At 44.4% G+C, this 15,025-nt stretch overlaps 1 protein-coding gene across 2 annotated transcripts in view; it reads right to left on the bottom strand.

The window, feature by feature from the left end:
- Positions 1–1,978: 1,978 nt before the first annotated feature.
- LOC146672249 (xylosyltransferase 1-like) overlaps positions 1,979–15,025 on the bottom strand; it is a 38,100-nt gene continuing 25,053 nt past the window's right edge. For both annotated transcript variants that reach the window (XM_085404783.1, XM_085404784.1), the window contains exons 8-11: positions 11,710–11,978; positions 7,330–7,525; positions 5,856–6,192; positions 1,979–4,195 (exon numbers count right to left, since the gene is read on the bottom strand). In XM_085404783.1, coding sequence (XP_085260909.1) covers positions 3,873–4,195; positions 5,856–6,192; positions 7,330–7,525; positions 11,710–11,978 — 1,125 coding nt within the window. In that variant the 3' untranslated portion in view covers positions 1,979–3,872. The remainder of the gene's footprint in view (positions 4,196–5,855; positions 6,193–7,329; positions 7,526–11,709; positions 11,979–15,025) is intronic.

Below are 15,025 nucleotides of genomic sequence, written 5' to 3'. Positions count from 1 at the left end.
GAGGTTTTGTTCTTTCATAGGCTCAGAGGTTGGTTTCATGTCTGTATCAGGTGAACCATGAGATTGTTGGTTTGAATCTCCAGGGCCTCCCTGGATGTATGAATATGATTTATATAGTCAGGTAAAGTCGCCTGTTACCACTCTGAGAACCAGGCTCAGGACGGTTGGTTTGTGCTTCATCTGAAGTCTTTTTTTCTTTCTCAAACTGAAACGTGTTTTCACGTTTTCAATATTTCTGTCGCTGTTTATATAAAAAACAAACAAACAGCAGTCCATGTGCCCAGCTCCAATCAGCTGGTATTCCTCATGATGACATGCTGGAGGAGCAGCCATCAGGACTAATGAGTTACACCTGAGCTCGGTGCGCAGGTACCGTCCCGCTGATGTGCTGAAGAAAAGGTTATTTTCAGACAGGTGAGTTTTACCTGCTGTCACAGCAACAGTTGGTTTAATGAATTAAGATTTTCTTGGTTTTATTTCTTGAGGCTTTCCTCCACTGCAGGCTGTAGCTGTAGCTTGTCAAACGGCCCTCAAAGCAGCAGAAGATTTAATTTGTGAGACGCAAACACGTCCAGCCAGCTGTCCCGGGGCTGGTGTAGTACCAGTATTGAACACAAGAGGGCGGCAGTGCTGTTAGTGACTTGCTTTTCTTTTTTCTTTTACTGTGTTTGGGATGTTCTGTTTTCAGCCCACGTCTGAATGGTTGGTGCAATATTTGTGACAAACTACAGGTGGGTGACGAAAAGACTGGACTGGAAGAATGAGCTATAACAAAAACACAAATATTCCCTCCTTTGGTGTTTTGATGGGACTTTGAAGAAGTTGCTCATTGTGAAGAACTTAGTTTTATTTCTACAGCACACGCTTAAGAGATTAAATCGTTTATGTAAAATAGGAAATATATGAATTAAAATGGTATTTATTAAAATTGTAAAAACTGCCTTGAAGCGTAAATGTGACTGAGATATAATCGGTGTCACGTGGTCCCGATCATCAGGCCTGTCCTTCCGGCTGTGTGTCATCGATCAGCTGTGGTGATGACGCCATCTCCTCTGGCTGTTCTTCATTCACTGCTGATTTGAAATCCTCAACATCTGTGCGCTATTTGACCCTCACCGAGGAGCTCATGTGATTATTGTTATTAACAGCATCACTCGAAGTTGTATTCAAAGTGCTTTAGTAGATACTTGGACCAAGGATGACAGGATCCAGGAGAGCTGATCCCACATTATTATTTTTTAAAGGATTTTTATTTTTTAGACAAAATACAAATAAGGAAACTGTTTGATCAGGATCAGCACTTCCTTCCGGATCCTGAGAAATCAGGTCATCTCTGGCGGGGAGAGGATTTTTATCTTGGCTTCTGTAGCACAGCAGTAATAGTATCAGTGGTGGTGAATTTGAGGAGGCTGATGAAGTGTCGTACCTGGAAGAGGAATTGTAGTTCTGATTGTCGGCCGAGTTCAGAGGCAGACAATCATCCTGCCCTGCCTCCACAGGGCAACGCAGATCTGCAAGTGTTTTCAATCAGCAAGCCTCAAATCCTGATTTTACTGAAGATCAATTCAAGGCCATTATGTTCAACTGAGACTAGATTGGGGAAAAATAGTTAAAATAAAACTAGTCTGTAAAACTGGAACAATCCTTGTGACTTAAACTATTAAAAAAAACAAACAAACAAAAAAACACAGTAAATATCGTTAGTTTTCATATGTTTGATAAAGTTATTACAATGTTTCTGATGAGGCGTTGATGGATGTGTGACTCTGGATGTAAACAGACAGAAAACGTAACAGTTTTTATTGTAACAGCTGATTCTCCTAAACCTGGTGTGTGACACACGCCCTCCACACATTATTAAAAAAACTATAAAACAAAACTGAATTAAAAACCAAAAGAAAATGACAAACATTAGTAAACACAAAGCTGCAGCGACTCTGGGCCACATGAACGTATGACACGAGCTCAGACACAAACTAAAGGGAGATTGTTTTTATTTTTTAGAAATTGTACTTTAAAACCACCAAGATCGTTTGTAAGGCATTCACAACAAATCTTTGTCTTTAATTTTTCAGTTTTTAGACTTTACAGATGCTTTCAGGAGGGTTTCCTAAAGACAGGAGAACAGCTAAGGCACAGCAGCACAGCTCCCAGCGAGAGACGACGACAAAGAGGAGACGGAGGAACGGGCTGGTCGGACATATGGACGGCGCCGCGGCGAAGCGCAGCGGGACGCCCTCGCCTGGGACCGTCCTCCAGAGTCAGAACATCTCAGGAACGTTTTCACACAACGCCACCACTTCTGCGACACCGTCACAGTCCAAACATCTGCATCTTAATACTCATTAACTTAAAAACTGTACATCATCTGTCAGGTTTTTACAAAACACAGCTTTACGTAGACTCGCTCGATATATGAAAAATACACACCGGATGTAAAAATGGCTCTGAATCGGTTTGAGTTTGAATAGAAAAAAATAAATGAGTTGAATTTGGTATTAAACTGCAGAGGTTTTAAATTCAACTCATTATGGCCGCTTAATGTAACCGTAAATAAATGTAACCCTCACAGACCTGCGTAGAACCGACACGTTCGTGCTCCACACGCTCAGACTCTTAGAACTTCTTCAGAGCTGCTGGGCTCCAGCTTTGGTCCCATTTATGTAAAAAACAAACAAACAAAAGAAAAAGTTTTGAATAAATTAATCGGGTAACCGTTTGTACAGCAGAAAGTTTGTCGCTTTGTAACGTGTGCAGATTAAAGGAAAGAGGACGCGGACGTCTCACTTCAAGTCTGAGGGATTCAGACATGGCACAGAAAGAAAACACACAGAGTCCGAACAACTTAAGAAAACTCGTTAAATATATTCTGTCCATAGATGATCACTTTAAAAGATTAATCATAATTTCCCCTGATACCCAACTGGCTCTGTGAGAAGATCTGTGGTTGCTGAGAACTGATTTCAGGCTCATTATCTCTGGAAAGCTGGTTAAAGGCAAAATCATCGATACAGTCGCTGCGGTGGGATTTGCATCTACAGCTGCTTCTGTGGATGGTTCATACAGACACGGCATTGATGTAAAAAAGAACATTTTTACAGTTAAATGTCAGCAGTTATTAGTTAAATATTTCTAGATTTTACTTAAACCGATTTTTCTTTTTAAAGAAGAAAAAACAGAAATTTTTCCAGCTCAACAGGACATTTAAAAAAAAGCTTTCAGAAATCACATACTGTGCTTAAAGTGGGCTGTTCTGCTCCCTTCCAGCTCTATTTTTATTCTTGGACTCCATCAGAGTAGCTTTGCATGATTTAGTGTTCAAAATAATCTGTTTATCTCACAGGCTTTGTGCACATCCTTTCTCGCTGACGTCAGAGCCAACAGGAAAAAAAAAACCTGTGACACAGTTTAAATCAGATTTTGTTTTTTAAGAGGCTGATTTTGGGTTTTAAACTAGTAGCATAAAAAAAATCTCATTCTGAGGCTTGATTCAGGTTTACGTTGGAGATTTTAAATAATGGGCCTAAAGAACGAGCAACCACGTCTGTTCTCAGCATGTGACCCTAAACTCAGGGAGACACTCGTACAACAAGAGGTATAAAGTTCTGCGAACACTCTTAACACACTTTCACTCACTCACTCGAGCACGCACAGCTTTGTAGTCCTAAATAAAAGTGAGAGCAGACCGAATGAGGACTGAAGGAGAAGATTTTCCTCAGTGTCTCTTCCCACTGTTCCCTCTGATGCTCCATCTGTCCTCTCTGTTCACGCTCACAGACTTTAAATAAATAAATACTGGACACAAACGGGACGTCAGCCCCGTGTTTTCCTTCATTTTCCCTCGCCTCATCCTCCCTCAGTCCGTCCGCCTGCTACCTTATCCGCCCATCCTCTCTGGGCAGGCTCAGTTCGGATTTTGGATCGGGGCTGGCGGAGCTCCACGCGGTGAGTCGGCAGCGCTGCATGACCGGACAGGCGCTGGGGCCCATCGAGCAGACGTCTGAGGCGGACCAGTAGCCCTCCAGCAGCCCGTCCAGCCAGCGACGCAACGGCGCCCCCGTCAGACTGGCGTTGGCCTCGGCCTCCTCGACAGCGCCCAGGCTCACCGGCAGCTGCAGGACCGGGTTGAGGCCGTGGAAGCTCTGCTCCATGTAGGAGTTCTTGGCTGGTCCGCCGTGCAGCCGCAGAGCGTCCTCTGGAGTCCAACAGCAGAAGGACAAAGAAAGTCTGAGTTAAACTGGGACCTGAGCTGCCACAAAAAGTAACATCGTCTACGTAAGACGCAGGTAAGAAATAAGGAAACAAATCAAATGTAACAACAGTAAGCACAGAAAATGTTTATCCAAACAAAGACGCACATTTCATTTTGTTTTCAGGTTTCTTTGGTTCCCCGCGGCCCAAAGACTGTATATAAAAGTTGGAAGCAAGAGTAGGATCTGAGTGAGAAACTAACGGCTGCTGCACACGAGGTTCGCATTCTGTAAGCTTCTGCTTCACGTCATGGAAAGGGTCAGTCTCACAACCAAGAGTCGCCCCCTGCTGGTCATGACAGGGAATGCTGGTTTCACTACAGAACAAGTAGCCATTCAGTATCAGTTATAACAGCTTTCTATCTTTTGCACATTTTTCTGAATTTTAAAGGTTGTTTTTTTTTAGTCCTTATTGCTTAAAAATGTTTTTAAGTTTCACAGTAAGTCTTCATCTTTTTAATTACTGCAACATGAGGCATATTTCAAGAGTAAAATTTAAGGAGCTTACAATACGAAGAGCCACTTTTTGAAGCCTGCTGACCCGCAGTCCTGTGCATGTGCAGCAAAGCCTCAGACGGGCTGTGCAGACAGATCTGACCAAATCCAAACCAACGTTTTTAGTTTATCATTAATTATAAAAACCATGCTAGGAGTGGACATTTCAAACAAAAATGCTGCAAACTTTACTGTGAACTGTTTAACTTTTTAATAAAGTGCTTAAATGTAATTAATGATTATTGGTGGAATAGTTCATTAGCGAGAAGCTTGAGGAGTCTTCTCTAAATTAATTGGAGGTGAATGCTGTTATTTTAAAGTACAGCCACCAGTTACAGATGCCTGTGCAACAACAGTCCGATCGGATCACGTCACGCACCACCTGCACTTCATAGCAGCGCCCTGTAAAACCTCGGTGTCTATTCGTGCACCGAGCTTTACTTAGTCCTGCAGTTATCCCCTGGATACCCACACATGGCCCGAGGAGGTCAAACAAACCGAGCGTTAACCCGGGGCAGGCTAATTCGGACAGAGGTGACCCTGTGTGGGCGCAAGAGGGCGATTGGATACGCCACTATAAATATATGTTTGCATGGTGCTGACAGCTGTGACAGGAGGGCCTCTGCTCTGTGTAATTTAAGTATCTGCTATTGACATGAACAAGTATGAAGATCCTGCATATAGTTAACACTTGTTTCCAGGAGAGTTTCTGCAGGCCGACACTTTGTGCCAGGGTTAAGCCCAACCTGTTATTAAATGTGCTTTATAAATAAATGAAATGAAATAACTCGCTGTGCATGTAAGTGAAATGAATCCAGTGGATAAAAGTACTCTGATTACTAAGAACACACGTTTTCTTTTAACCACCAATGAATTTCTACTAAAGTATGAGGCTGTAAACTTGGTTTAGCCAAAACAGATGAGAAAACTTGCAATGATGTGTAAAAGTCCAAGTCTGACTCACAAGAACAAGCACAAAACAGAGACTTCCCATCTCAGGGAGGTTTTAAACCTGCACTTATTCTTTACAGGTAGAGCTCCCTTGGTCCTGTATATTTCCTGGAAACCCTGCACTCGTGCTTCTAAGCAGGATGAGGTCCGATCACCCACCTTGCTGTATCGGCCTTTGCCTGTGAAACTCCAGAGGAGCCACGATGAAGCTGGTCTGGCCCAGCGGGCTCCAGTGGTGCAGCACCCTCAGTGTCCACGTGCCGGGCCTCAGCGGGGAGGTGAGAGGCGGCCGGTAGTGTGTGACCTCAGCGGAGGCGTCCACCAGGATGTCGTAGGTGGCGGCGATGACGTTGGTGGGGTCGATCCAGACAATCGTAGCCGTCAGGTTGCTCTGGCTCCGGCTCCAGCGCTGCACGGCCACCGGCTCGTCCTCTGGCCCCAGGAGACGCCCCCAGTTCCTGAAGAGACGCTCCTTAGGATCCCAGTCGGTCCCCACCTGAACAGCAGAAAGGTCAGAGACGACTCTTAAAGCTGTCTATACGAATGCGCTGCAGCTTGACAGAGTTTAGACATCGGTTAGAGAAAGGTGCACGTGAGACGCGTTTACTGATAGGAGCCTACCAGCTGTTCTCCAGGCTCGATTCCTCTCTGGCATCAACAAAAAGTCACTCTCTCACCTCCAGTTAGGCCAGAATGCACCAACTCAGCTTCTTTACTGGTTTTAGTCCTAGTTCAGGCCGGTTTTGGCTTCCTGTATATTTTTAGAGTTCACTTTAATATTTTACTGATCACTTTTAAAGCATGTCGTGTCTGGCCCCAAGCTACACCGCAGAAGTGTCGACTCCTGGGCCTCAGAGCTTCAGGCTGGTCCCTCGTGGCTGATCCGATCTAAAGCTGGCTGGTTTTGCCACCAGGGCCCCGGCTTTGAACTGACCCGGCCGATGAGATCGAGCTCGCACAATCAGTGACCTCCTTCTATCCAAGAACTCGTTTTTATAGACTTTACGTCACACTGTTACACGTGATGTCGCTTCCTTCTGGCTCTTGTCTTGTGACAAAGGAAAACTTTACAAAGTATTCCGACTGGTTTCTCCTGAAACTGGCTGAAAATGTGTGAAAGCTGCTCTAGAATACGTCAGCGTCACTGCAGGGGGCTGATCTGTTAGCGTTCACTGTTGGCTTTAATTAACCTGTTCTAGCCGGTCATAAAACCACAACTTAACATTTCTGCAGCAGAAATATTGAACTGTTGGAGTCCCAGCGTGGTACAACCGTCACAGTCACATCGGCCGTGTGTGGGATGCTCTTGTTCACGTCTCTGCTGTCTTTCGTTTCTCTGTAATCCTGTGAGATTGGAGATTCACTCTAAATTTTTGTATTTTCACCTACACGTTTTTCTATTTACCTGCTTTCTAATTTTTGAATATTTGCTTTTAGTCCTTGTTTTTACTTCCCTGCAGGGATCAATCATTTCTTAGACTTAAAAACATTAAAGCATCCTGGGACATTTTTGTAACTGAGAATATATTAAGGCATGTAAACTGAGGTAATAATAAACCCAAAACGGTGACTGCAGAACGATGTCCAGGTTTATGTTTAGTTAAGAGAGCCCTCATAAAGACACAAGTCTGACCTGGATGTGTTGGAGCCTGTTAGCGGCATGTGGAGAGCTGGTCAGGGTGAAGTGGTCTTTGGCGGCTACCCAGGTCTCCAGGGTTTCCAACTGGTTAGAGGCTTGGTTGGTAGCCACATGATGGACCAGGTAGCCCTGGTACTGGTCGGACAGGAAGTAAAGGTGCACAGACACCGGGTGACTCACGCTGACGTACCTGAGAAAGGAGAGAAAAAAAAGAAAAAGCATATTTAAATCACATATACAATAAAGTAGATACAACTTCCTCCCCTGACTGGTCCCAGCAGATGGCTGCCCCTCTCTGAGCCTGGTTTCTTCCTGTTAAAAAGTTTTTCCTTCCCACTTTCACCAAGTGGATCAAACCCGTGTTATCCTTCAAGACAAAATATCTTATTTTATTAGTATCAGAGGCGATCGTGGCTCAAGAGTTGGGAGTTCGCCTTGTAATCGGAAGGTTGCCGGTTCGAGCCCCGGCTTGGACAGTCTCGGTCGTTGTGTCCTTGGGCGAGACACTTCACCCGTTGCCTACTGGTGGTGGTCACACACCAGTGTGTGAATGTGTGGATGACTGGATGTGTAAAGTGCTTTGGGGTCCTTAGGGACTAGTAAGGCGCTATATAAATACAGGACATTTACCAGAGAACACATGATGCTTTGGACAGGAAGTGCAGTTTGTTACAATGTATCAAACTGCAGTTCCTCTAACGTCCACTAGAGGCAGTCTCAAAGCGAGTCGGTTTAAAATACCCAACTTTACAGATAAGATGTTTACAGACTAACACAAAAATGTTTGTTAATTTAATCAATTAAATAAAATGATTTTTTTAAGGATCTCACTAAGTTGACCGTCAGGTGGATGGCACAAGTAACTGTAGCTGTGAAGCTTCACCTCACTGGAGTCCCTGAATTGGACCTCTGGAGTATTTGGAGCATTTTTAATACAATCATCTGACCAATACTTTTCCTGCTGCGCAGTTAATTGTACTGACATGCCACCCAAGAAGTCTGGGCTCCAGTTTTGATGTGTGAAATTCTAGGATTTTAATTGGATGTTATTCAGCACTAATTAGCAGGTATCGTGTCTGCCCACATAGTCTATGAATGCAGTTTGCTAACCAAGCCGGCTAATTATCTGGCACTCCACCCGCTCGTCTACATATGGTAATTTCTGTCTGTGAAAAAAGCCAGCATGGCTGAAGCTGGGCCTTCAAAATGTAACCATCCTGCTCTCGACAGCCGTCTTTGATGTACAGTCTATGTTAATCCTACGTTTTCCCATTAACTACAGAATGGATCAAATGAACATTTGATTCAAACATTATTTATCCATAAAAATTCATCTTAATGAGTCTGGTGATCATCTGACATTTCATGTGCAGGAAAACCAGTGACGTTTCCACAGATGGTCTGTGTTCAGTGCAAACGATGGATACAGGAAACGCTTTAAGCATTACTGTACAGCAGGGTGGGCAACTCCAGGCCTCGAGGGCCGGTGTCCTGCAGGTTTTAGAGCTCACCCTGGGTCAACACACCGAATCAAATGATTAGTTCATTCCCAGGCTTCTGGAGAACTTCAAGACATGTTGAGGAGGTCATTTAGCCATTTAGATCAGCTGTGATGGATCAAGGACACATCTAAAACCTGCAGGACACCGGCCCTCGAGGCCTGGAGTTCCCTGCTTTGCACTGTAACGTCACAGGCAGCTGCTGGATTATGGCTCCAAATTACTCCAAGTTTTTTCCAAAAATATTTTTAAAAACTTAAACCTACATTCTCCTAAAAAACTCCTCCTGTTTAATTTTTTTTATTTATTTTTTTCCAAGTATTGTTGGACTGGTAGAAATTCAGACTCCCTAGGAATGATGCTGACGCTCAGGTTCACTGCCTGATTGGCTGTCGTTAGTCACATGTCCCCATTCGCAGAAGACAACAGAAACATCAGCACTGACTGTCTGTGGTTAATTCAACATGGTAGTAAATTACAGGTAATGCTGCCCTTGTTGTCTTTGAGATGCACCCAGGATGTGACTGCTCTCCACAGTAATGCCAATCATTTGGATCCAGCCTCAATTACAACATTCAGAGCTTCTGATGATTAGATTTTAAGGCTTATGGAGTCTGTTATCTCCCTTTCTGCAGCCTTTTCTGCATTTTCTTCTGTTGTGTACACACTGTTGCAGTAGTGCTCGTATATATAATAAACTCAGGCTTTAAACTCTGTAAATGCTCAAATTCAGACAGTTTTCTGCTCTTTAATCTTTATGTAAAAGAGTCCTTAACATGTTCATTTTTCTGCTCTGATTGTGAGCTGCACTTCCCCCCCCATCCTGCTACGATTCTGACTTTCTGCTCTGAAGGGGAAGCCAATCCCATTAAAGACAACTCAAAGAAGAAGGGCGCTGAGACAGACAGAGGATGGACCGGCCAGCGTTTACTGACACAGATTAGGATTATTTTGACTCATGCAAAGGTACTTTGCTCCAAATGTGAAACCAGCTCTTTGAAGAATGACATCAGGTCGGCTATCATTCATTTCCTGATGAATGGCTTCACCTTATTATCAAAATCGTCTTTCAGGTGTTTATGTCTGTTTCTCCTTTTCCATTCGGACGGGCAGGCGAATGTTTTTCCTGGAAAACACTTTTTCTTAACGTGACAGCTTGAATCCCTGAATCTCTACAGAGGATGTGGAGAATCTCCAAGGACCTGTTAAACCAACTAAAGCACCACTGTGAAGGGAACCGTGTCTGCCTGCTTTCAAATGCATCTATGTTACTGCAGACATGGTTTTAGAGGTCTCCGACTGAAATCACAGGTTGAAGGAAACAGACTGGCCCTTTCTAACCACCCCCTACTTCCCCTTGCACACACACACACACACACTCCCATAATGCTGCCCCCACCCATGCCAGCCACCAGTCCCCACCCATGCCAGCCACCAGTCCCCACCCAAGCTCCAGCAACAAGTACCTCCTTGTACCTACTGTGGGTCTGTGAGAGAGACGGAGCTGGAAAAATCTAGCCTGTGCAGAAACTGAAGCCTGATTGTACAAAGGAACAAGCTCGCCTTATCTTCATATTTAATTTGGACTGCACAAACACCAGCGGTGGCCAGTTTGGCGGAAAGACATTTCATCTGCTAGTCCTCCCCTTTCCCCTGAGAAGACGACTGCACAGTTTCTTTCTCTGCAAAAAGCACGATTTACTGGCACGGCCAATAATAACAGTGACTGATGGAAACTGATGGAGGTGATACCTGCACCTCTGCTCCAGCCTCTGACAGCTGTGCAAACACTGAGCTGAACCTGATGAGACGAATGCTTCAAACCAACAACAGCTTCATCTTCACTTTACAGTTTCAAAGTTGTTGGAGTTCAAACCTGAAGGCTCTGCAAACACTGCACTGCATGGCCGATCACGTAGATAATAAATGAGAACTGTGGGGAAAAAAGGGATCCTGAGACACGATTACGCCTGTAGATGGATGCTCGCCCATGCAACACCCTGTGCTATTCCCAGCCTGATTGCCCCTGATAAAGCCGAGGTCTTTATCTCGTTTCCTGCCTGCAGGTGAGGAGCTGAGCTCGAAAAATAACCTGAGCAAAACAACCCAAATTCCCTCTTTACAAACCAAAAAGAGGCTTTTTGGCTGACGTGTTTGGACTCTTTATGTAGGCCAAGTTTTCAGTATGATTTTAATTAAAGCTTGCACAGCACTACATTTGATTAATATAGAGAAAGCAGGAAACCTGAGCAACATAACTCATTTTCACACATCCTTTCCAGCCTGAGCTTCTGTAAACATCATCTGACAGAGGTGTGAGAGAACGTAATGCCTGATGCAGATGGATCACACGATCATACGTTAGCCGGCTGGAACCCGTCAGTGACGTCAGACTGGGCCAGTGTGCGAACACCGCAGCTCACAGTCAGGCACATTTACTGCTACTGAGTGGGCATTATTCCTGCAAGCTCCATGCATGCAGACCCCTCAACGAAACCACACGGAGCGGTTCCAGTATCGAGTGGCTCTGAAGTGGATCGATTCCTGCTGTGTGGCGTTTGTGGAAAATATCCTCACAGAAGTGTCCATGTGTGAAACGGTGACAGTCAATAATCTGAGCTGTGAGAATCATTTTTCTGCTAATCCGAAAATGTTTTTCTGTTGATGCCGTGAAGCACAACACTTCCTGTTTGTTTACCCTGAAGTTACACGTCATGATTCGATGCACTCTGAACGTTTATGCTCCCATTTGTGGTTATTGGTGTTAACAAAAGAGCCTTTGGATGCTTCTGGGACAATTCTGAACCCCAGTGCATACATGCACATGCACGCTTGGGATTTCCGTGTGGTTGGAGCCCAGCACCCTTGTTCGTACCTGCAGCTGTTGTCGCTGGGATGTCCCTGGAGCGAGCTGGCAGCGCGGGACAGTCCCATACGAGCAAAGGCGTGGTAGTGGGTGAGCGCAGAGTCCGACAGGCCTGCGGGTCCGTCTGTCTCTGCCTCGTAGATGTTCTCCCAGTAGGCCTGCAGACCCGGTGTTCCCGAGGCGAGAGCTCCGAACAGGTAGGCGTCCAGCTGGCTGATGATCTCCTGACTGACGCTGGCCTCAAACTTCCGGGCGAAGAAGGTGGGTCTGGACGCTTGCTGCGGTCAGGAGAGACAAGGCGAGGAGGGATGAAGATATGTGCACAATAAAAGGCAGTTTGATGGTCACAAAGAAGATATTTTACTGTTTTCACTGACTCACTGGTTGAAATGAGTCCAAACACAAGGAATACAATCCCATGGTGCCTTGCTGTCACAAACAGGTTTATTCATGCTGTTTACGTCCAGCATACCTGCAGGATCACTGATGTTTACCAAGAAAAACATGAAGCTCAGCAGCCTCAGTCACTGCTTTCTGCAGCTGTGGTGCAGTGAGATGAACGTTGTAATGAAATGAGTCAGTTTCCCACCAGCCCAACAGCTCCAACACTGAAGCCTTTACTTTACCCGCGTTAACTTCACAGCTACCTCTGCTTTTGACCATTAATGCAATGTTTAACCTCTTTTATAATGTCTCCACTGCACTGTAAGCCATTCATCCATCAAGACCACTCACAGATAACAATTTTAACCACTTAGCTTCACTTTCAGCGATTTAACTCACTGCCACATTAAACTATTTACGTTTGACGATGCACATTTAAACCTTTTACCCTTTACTTTCTGCTGTTTCACCCATTTACAATTATAAGCATGGAAGATTTATCACTAAAGCATTAGAAATAATAAACCAAATAATGTCCTTGTTTCTTGTAACAATTTCAACCATTTATCCTTTTAAGTATTTTAACAATTTATCCGTTAAAGTTTATGCTTCTATTCACATATTTAGTTTTCACTTGTTTTTAGTCACATGACAACATGTCCAGATGTTTTAGCTCTGGAATTTCTATACGGATAAATAGAAATTAAAATGTAAACAAACATCAACTCATCACTCGGCAGCTACAGAGCCACCGAGCTCATACTGATGATCACGATTTCAGTCAGAAACCCCCAGCATGCAGCTTCACACGTTAAAAACTGTCATTGCAGTAAAAGACTCAGCATCACACACATTTTTTTAAACGCGCACTGAGGGAAAAACATACTTTGCATCATTTTATTCTCAGTGGAAGGATGGCCCGGCACCTCCCCGGGAACACATTAGTCCATGTGAAAACCCTGTGAGTCAGCACATTCCCAGACAGCTTACCCCGACCTACACCTGATTCTAACCTAAAACCAAGTCTGGAAACCAAAAGCAGCATTTTGAAGGTCTGCCATATGATGTTCTCACTCCCAGGCTCCAAACTCAAACCACTCCCAACAGACAAGCCTGACATCATGCTGGGATCTCAAAGGAGACGTGAACGGCTCCTTCTTTCCTAAAATAGCTGTGATGGGAAAAAAGACACGAAAATGATCAAATCAGACGGTAGTAATGAAAGTACCGGGCGAACATTCGCATTGACAACTTTATGAGGTCGCCACCTGGACTGGTTTCCAGTAAAAAGGTGAATCATATCAAATATTAACTGGTGAAATTTCTCGGCTCATGAATGTAATTTTTATGCCACAGCAGAGAAACAGCTGCTGTAATAATCTGTATTATGGTTCAGCTCATAAAGGAATAAACATTTAAAACATTTTGAGGTTTGTGATGATGGGACGGCATCACATCTGGTTTGAGCTCTGCTGGTTTTCAGCAGAGACAAATCAGATCTTCAGGTCCTGCGAGGGCTATCGCTTCATGCAGGTCACAAAAGGCTGGAGTTTAGGAGCTCTTTCATAAAGGTGTGCAGTGTATGACCTGCACTGATACACTGGATCCTTATTATTGAGAATTCAAAGAGCTCTTGGTTTAGCTGCCGATCATAAAAAGCAGAAGTGCTCAGAACATGTGGGACAGAAGTGACGAAGAGGCTGAGAGCGAGAAGAAGAACTGCAGGAAAGAAGGGCGTGGCTATATGATGTCACCAGGAGGGTGTGACCTCACCACGCCAACTCGGTGGGCTCCGGCAGCACCGGCGAGCCAGGAAACCCCAGACTAATGAGAAGGCCTGAGCAGCCTGCAGCTTTGTTCCTCTGAGAAGTTATTCTGGGCGATTTGTAGCTAAACAACAGTGGAAACCACTAGTTACAGAGTCAGGGAGCCTTTTTGTTTCATCCATCATCAGATCAGAGGGAATCATATAAATCTACCTTAACTGCAAGCTCTCCGCTGTGCCCACAAAGGTCAGGCAAGACTGTGATGCTGGAGCTTTATTTAGCCCAGATATATCATCTTTAACCCTTTTATCCTTCAGGTTATTGCAGCAGAGCCGTATTCCCTCATTATTCCCATTACTGATTATTGTTGGCAGCAGTTTGTCCAACAGAAACCAAACTAAGCCTTCAAACTCCCAACCTGACATTTAAAGTGACAAATAAAGCCAAACATACTCAAGCTTCCCATCAGAGGAACCTAATGAAACCACAGTATTCACATTTCAGACGCCGGCACCAGTGAAGTCTTTGCTCGTCACGTACTTTGGTCAGTTACAAGTCTGCACATTATCTGTGAAATGTTTCCAACTGATTTAAAGAAGTCAACAACTAAACGAGCAGTAACTGATGCTGTATATGTAAACAGTTTGCTACAAATGACTGATTTTTCAGTGCATTTTATTATTTTTTATTGGGGCCTAGTCTAAAAACTAAAGCGTATGTACATATATGTCCTGTGACCCTTATATCCAGGACTCTGAGCTGCTTTTCCAACTGGCAAACCCGACATTATAATAATGACAACCTTGAGAAACCTCAGCAGTGAGTTTTGGGGAGCTACCGAGCTCTAAAAATATTTTTGCCATAAGTGCAGAGCCGTTTCCAGGATCAGCTCTCCTTATAGAAGCCATCAGCAGCCCCACCACAGGCGCTGTCCTCAGGTCTGTTGTTACAGCGAGCTGAGGCCCGCCTGCTGGAAGTAAAAGCAGCACTGCTAATTTGTGAATGCGAAGCTATTCTGATCTCTGGTGACCTCAGGAGGAAAAGAAGGCGGAGCTTCTGAGACATGATACGGCCACAAATTTACCAGATTTCATATGAGTAAATCTCAAGTGTGGATTTATCCAGCCTTCATGTGTTCTCACACCACCAATCATAACTGTGACAGGATCTTCTTA

This window comes from Rhamphochromis longiceps, linkage group LG4 (genome assembly GCF_057381845.1).
Source record: "Rhamphochromis longiceps isolate RC_006_pf linkage group LG4, R_longiceps_female_GT1.1, whole genome shotgun sequence".
NCBI lineage: Eukaryota > Metazoa > Chordata > Actinopteri > Cichliformes > Cichlidae > Rhamphochromis > Rhamphochromis longiceps.
The sequence above is the reverse complement of the archived record's forward strand: the minus strand, read 5'-3'. Positions and strand labels throughout refer to the sequence as shown.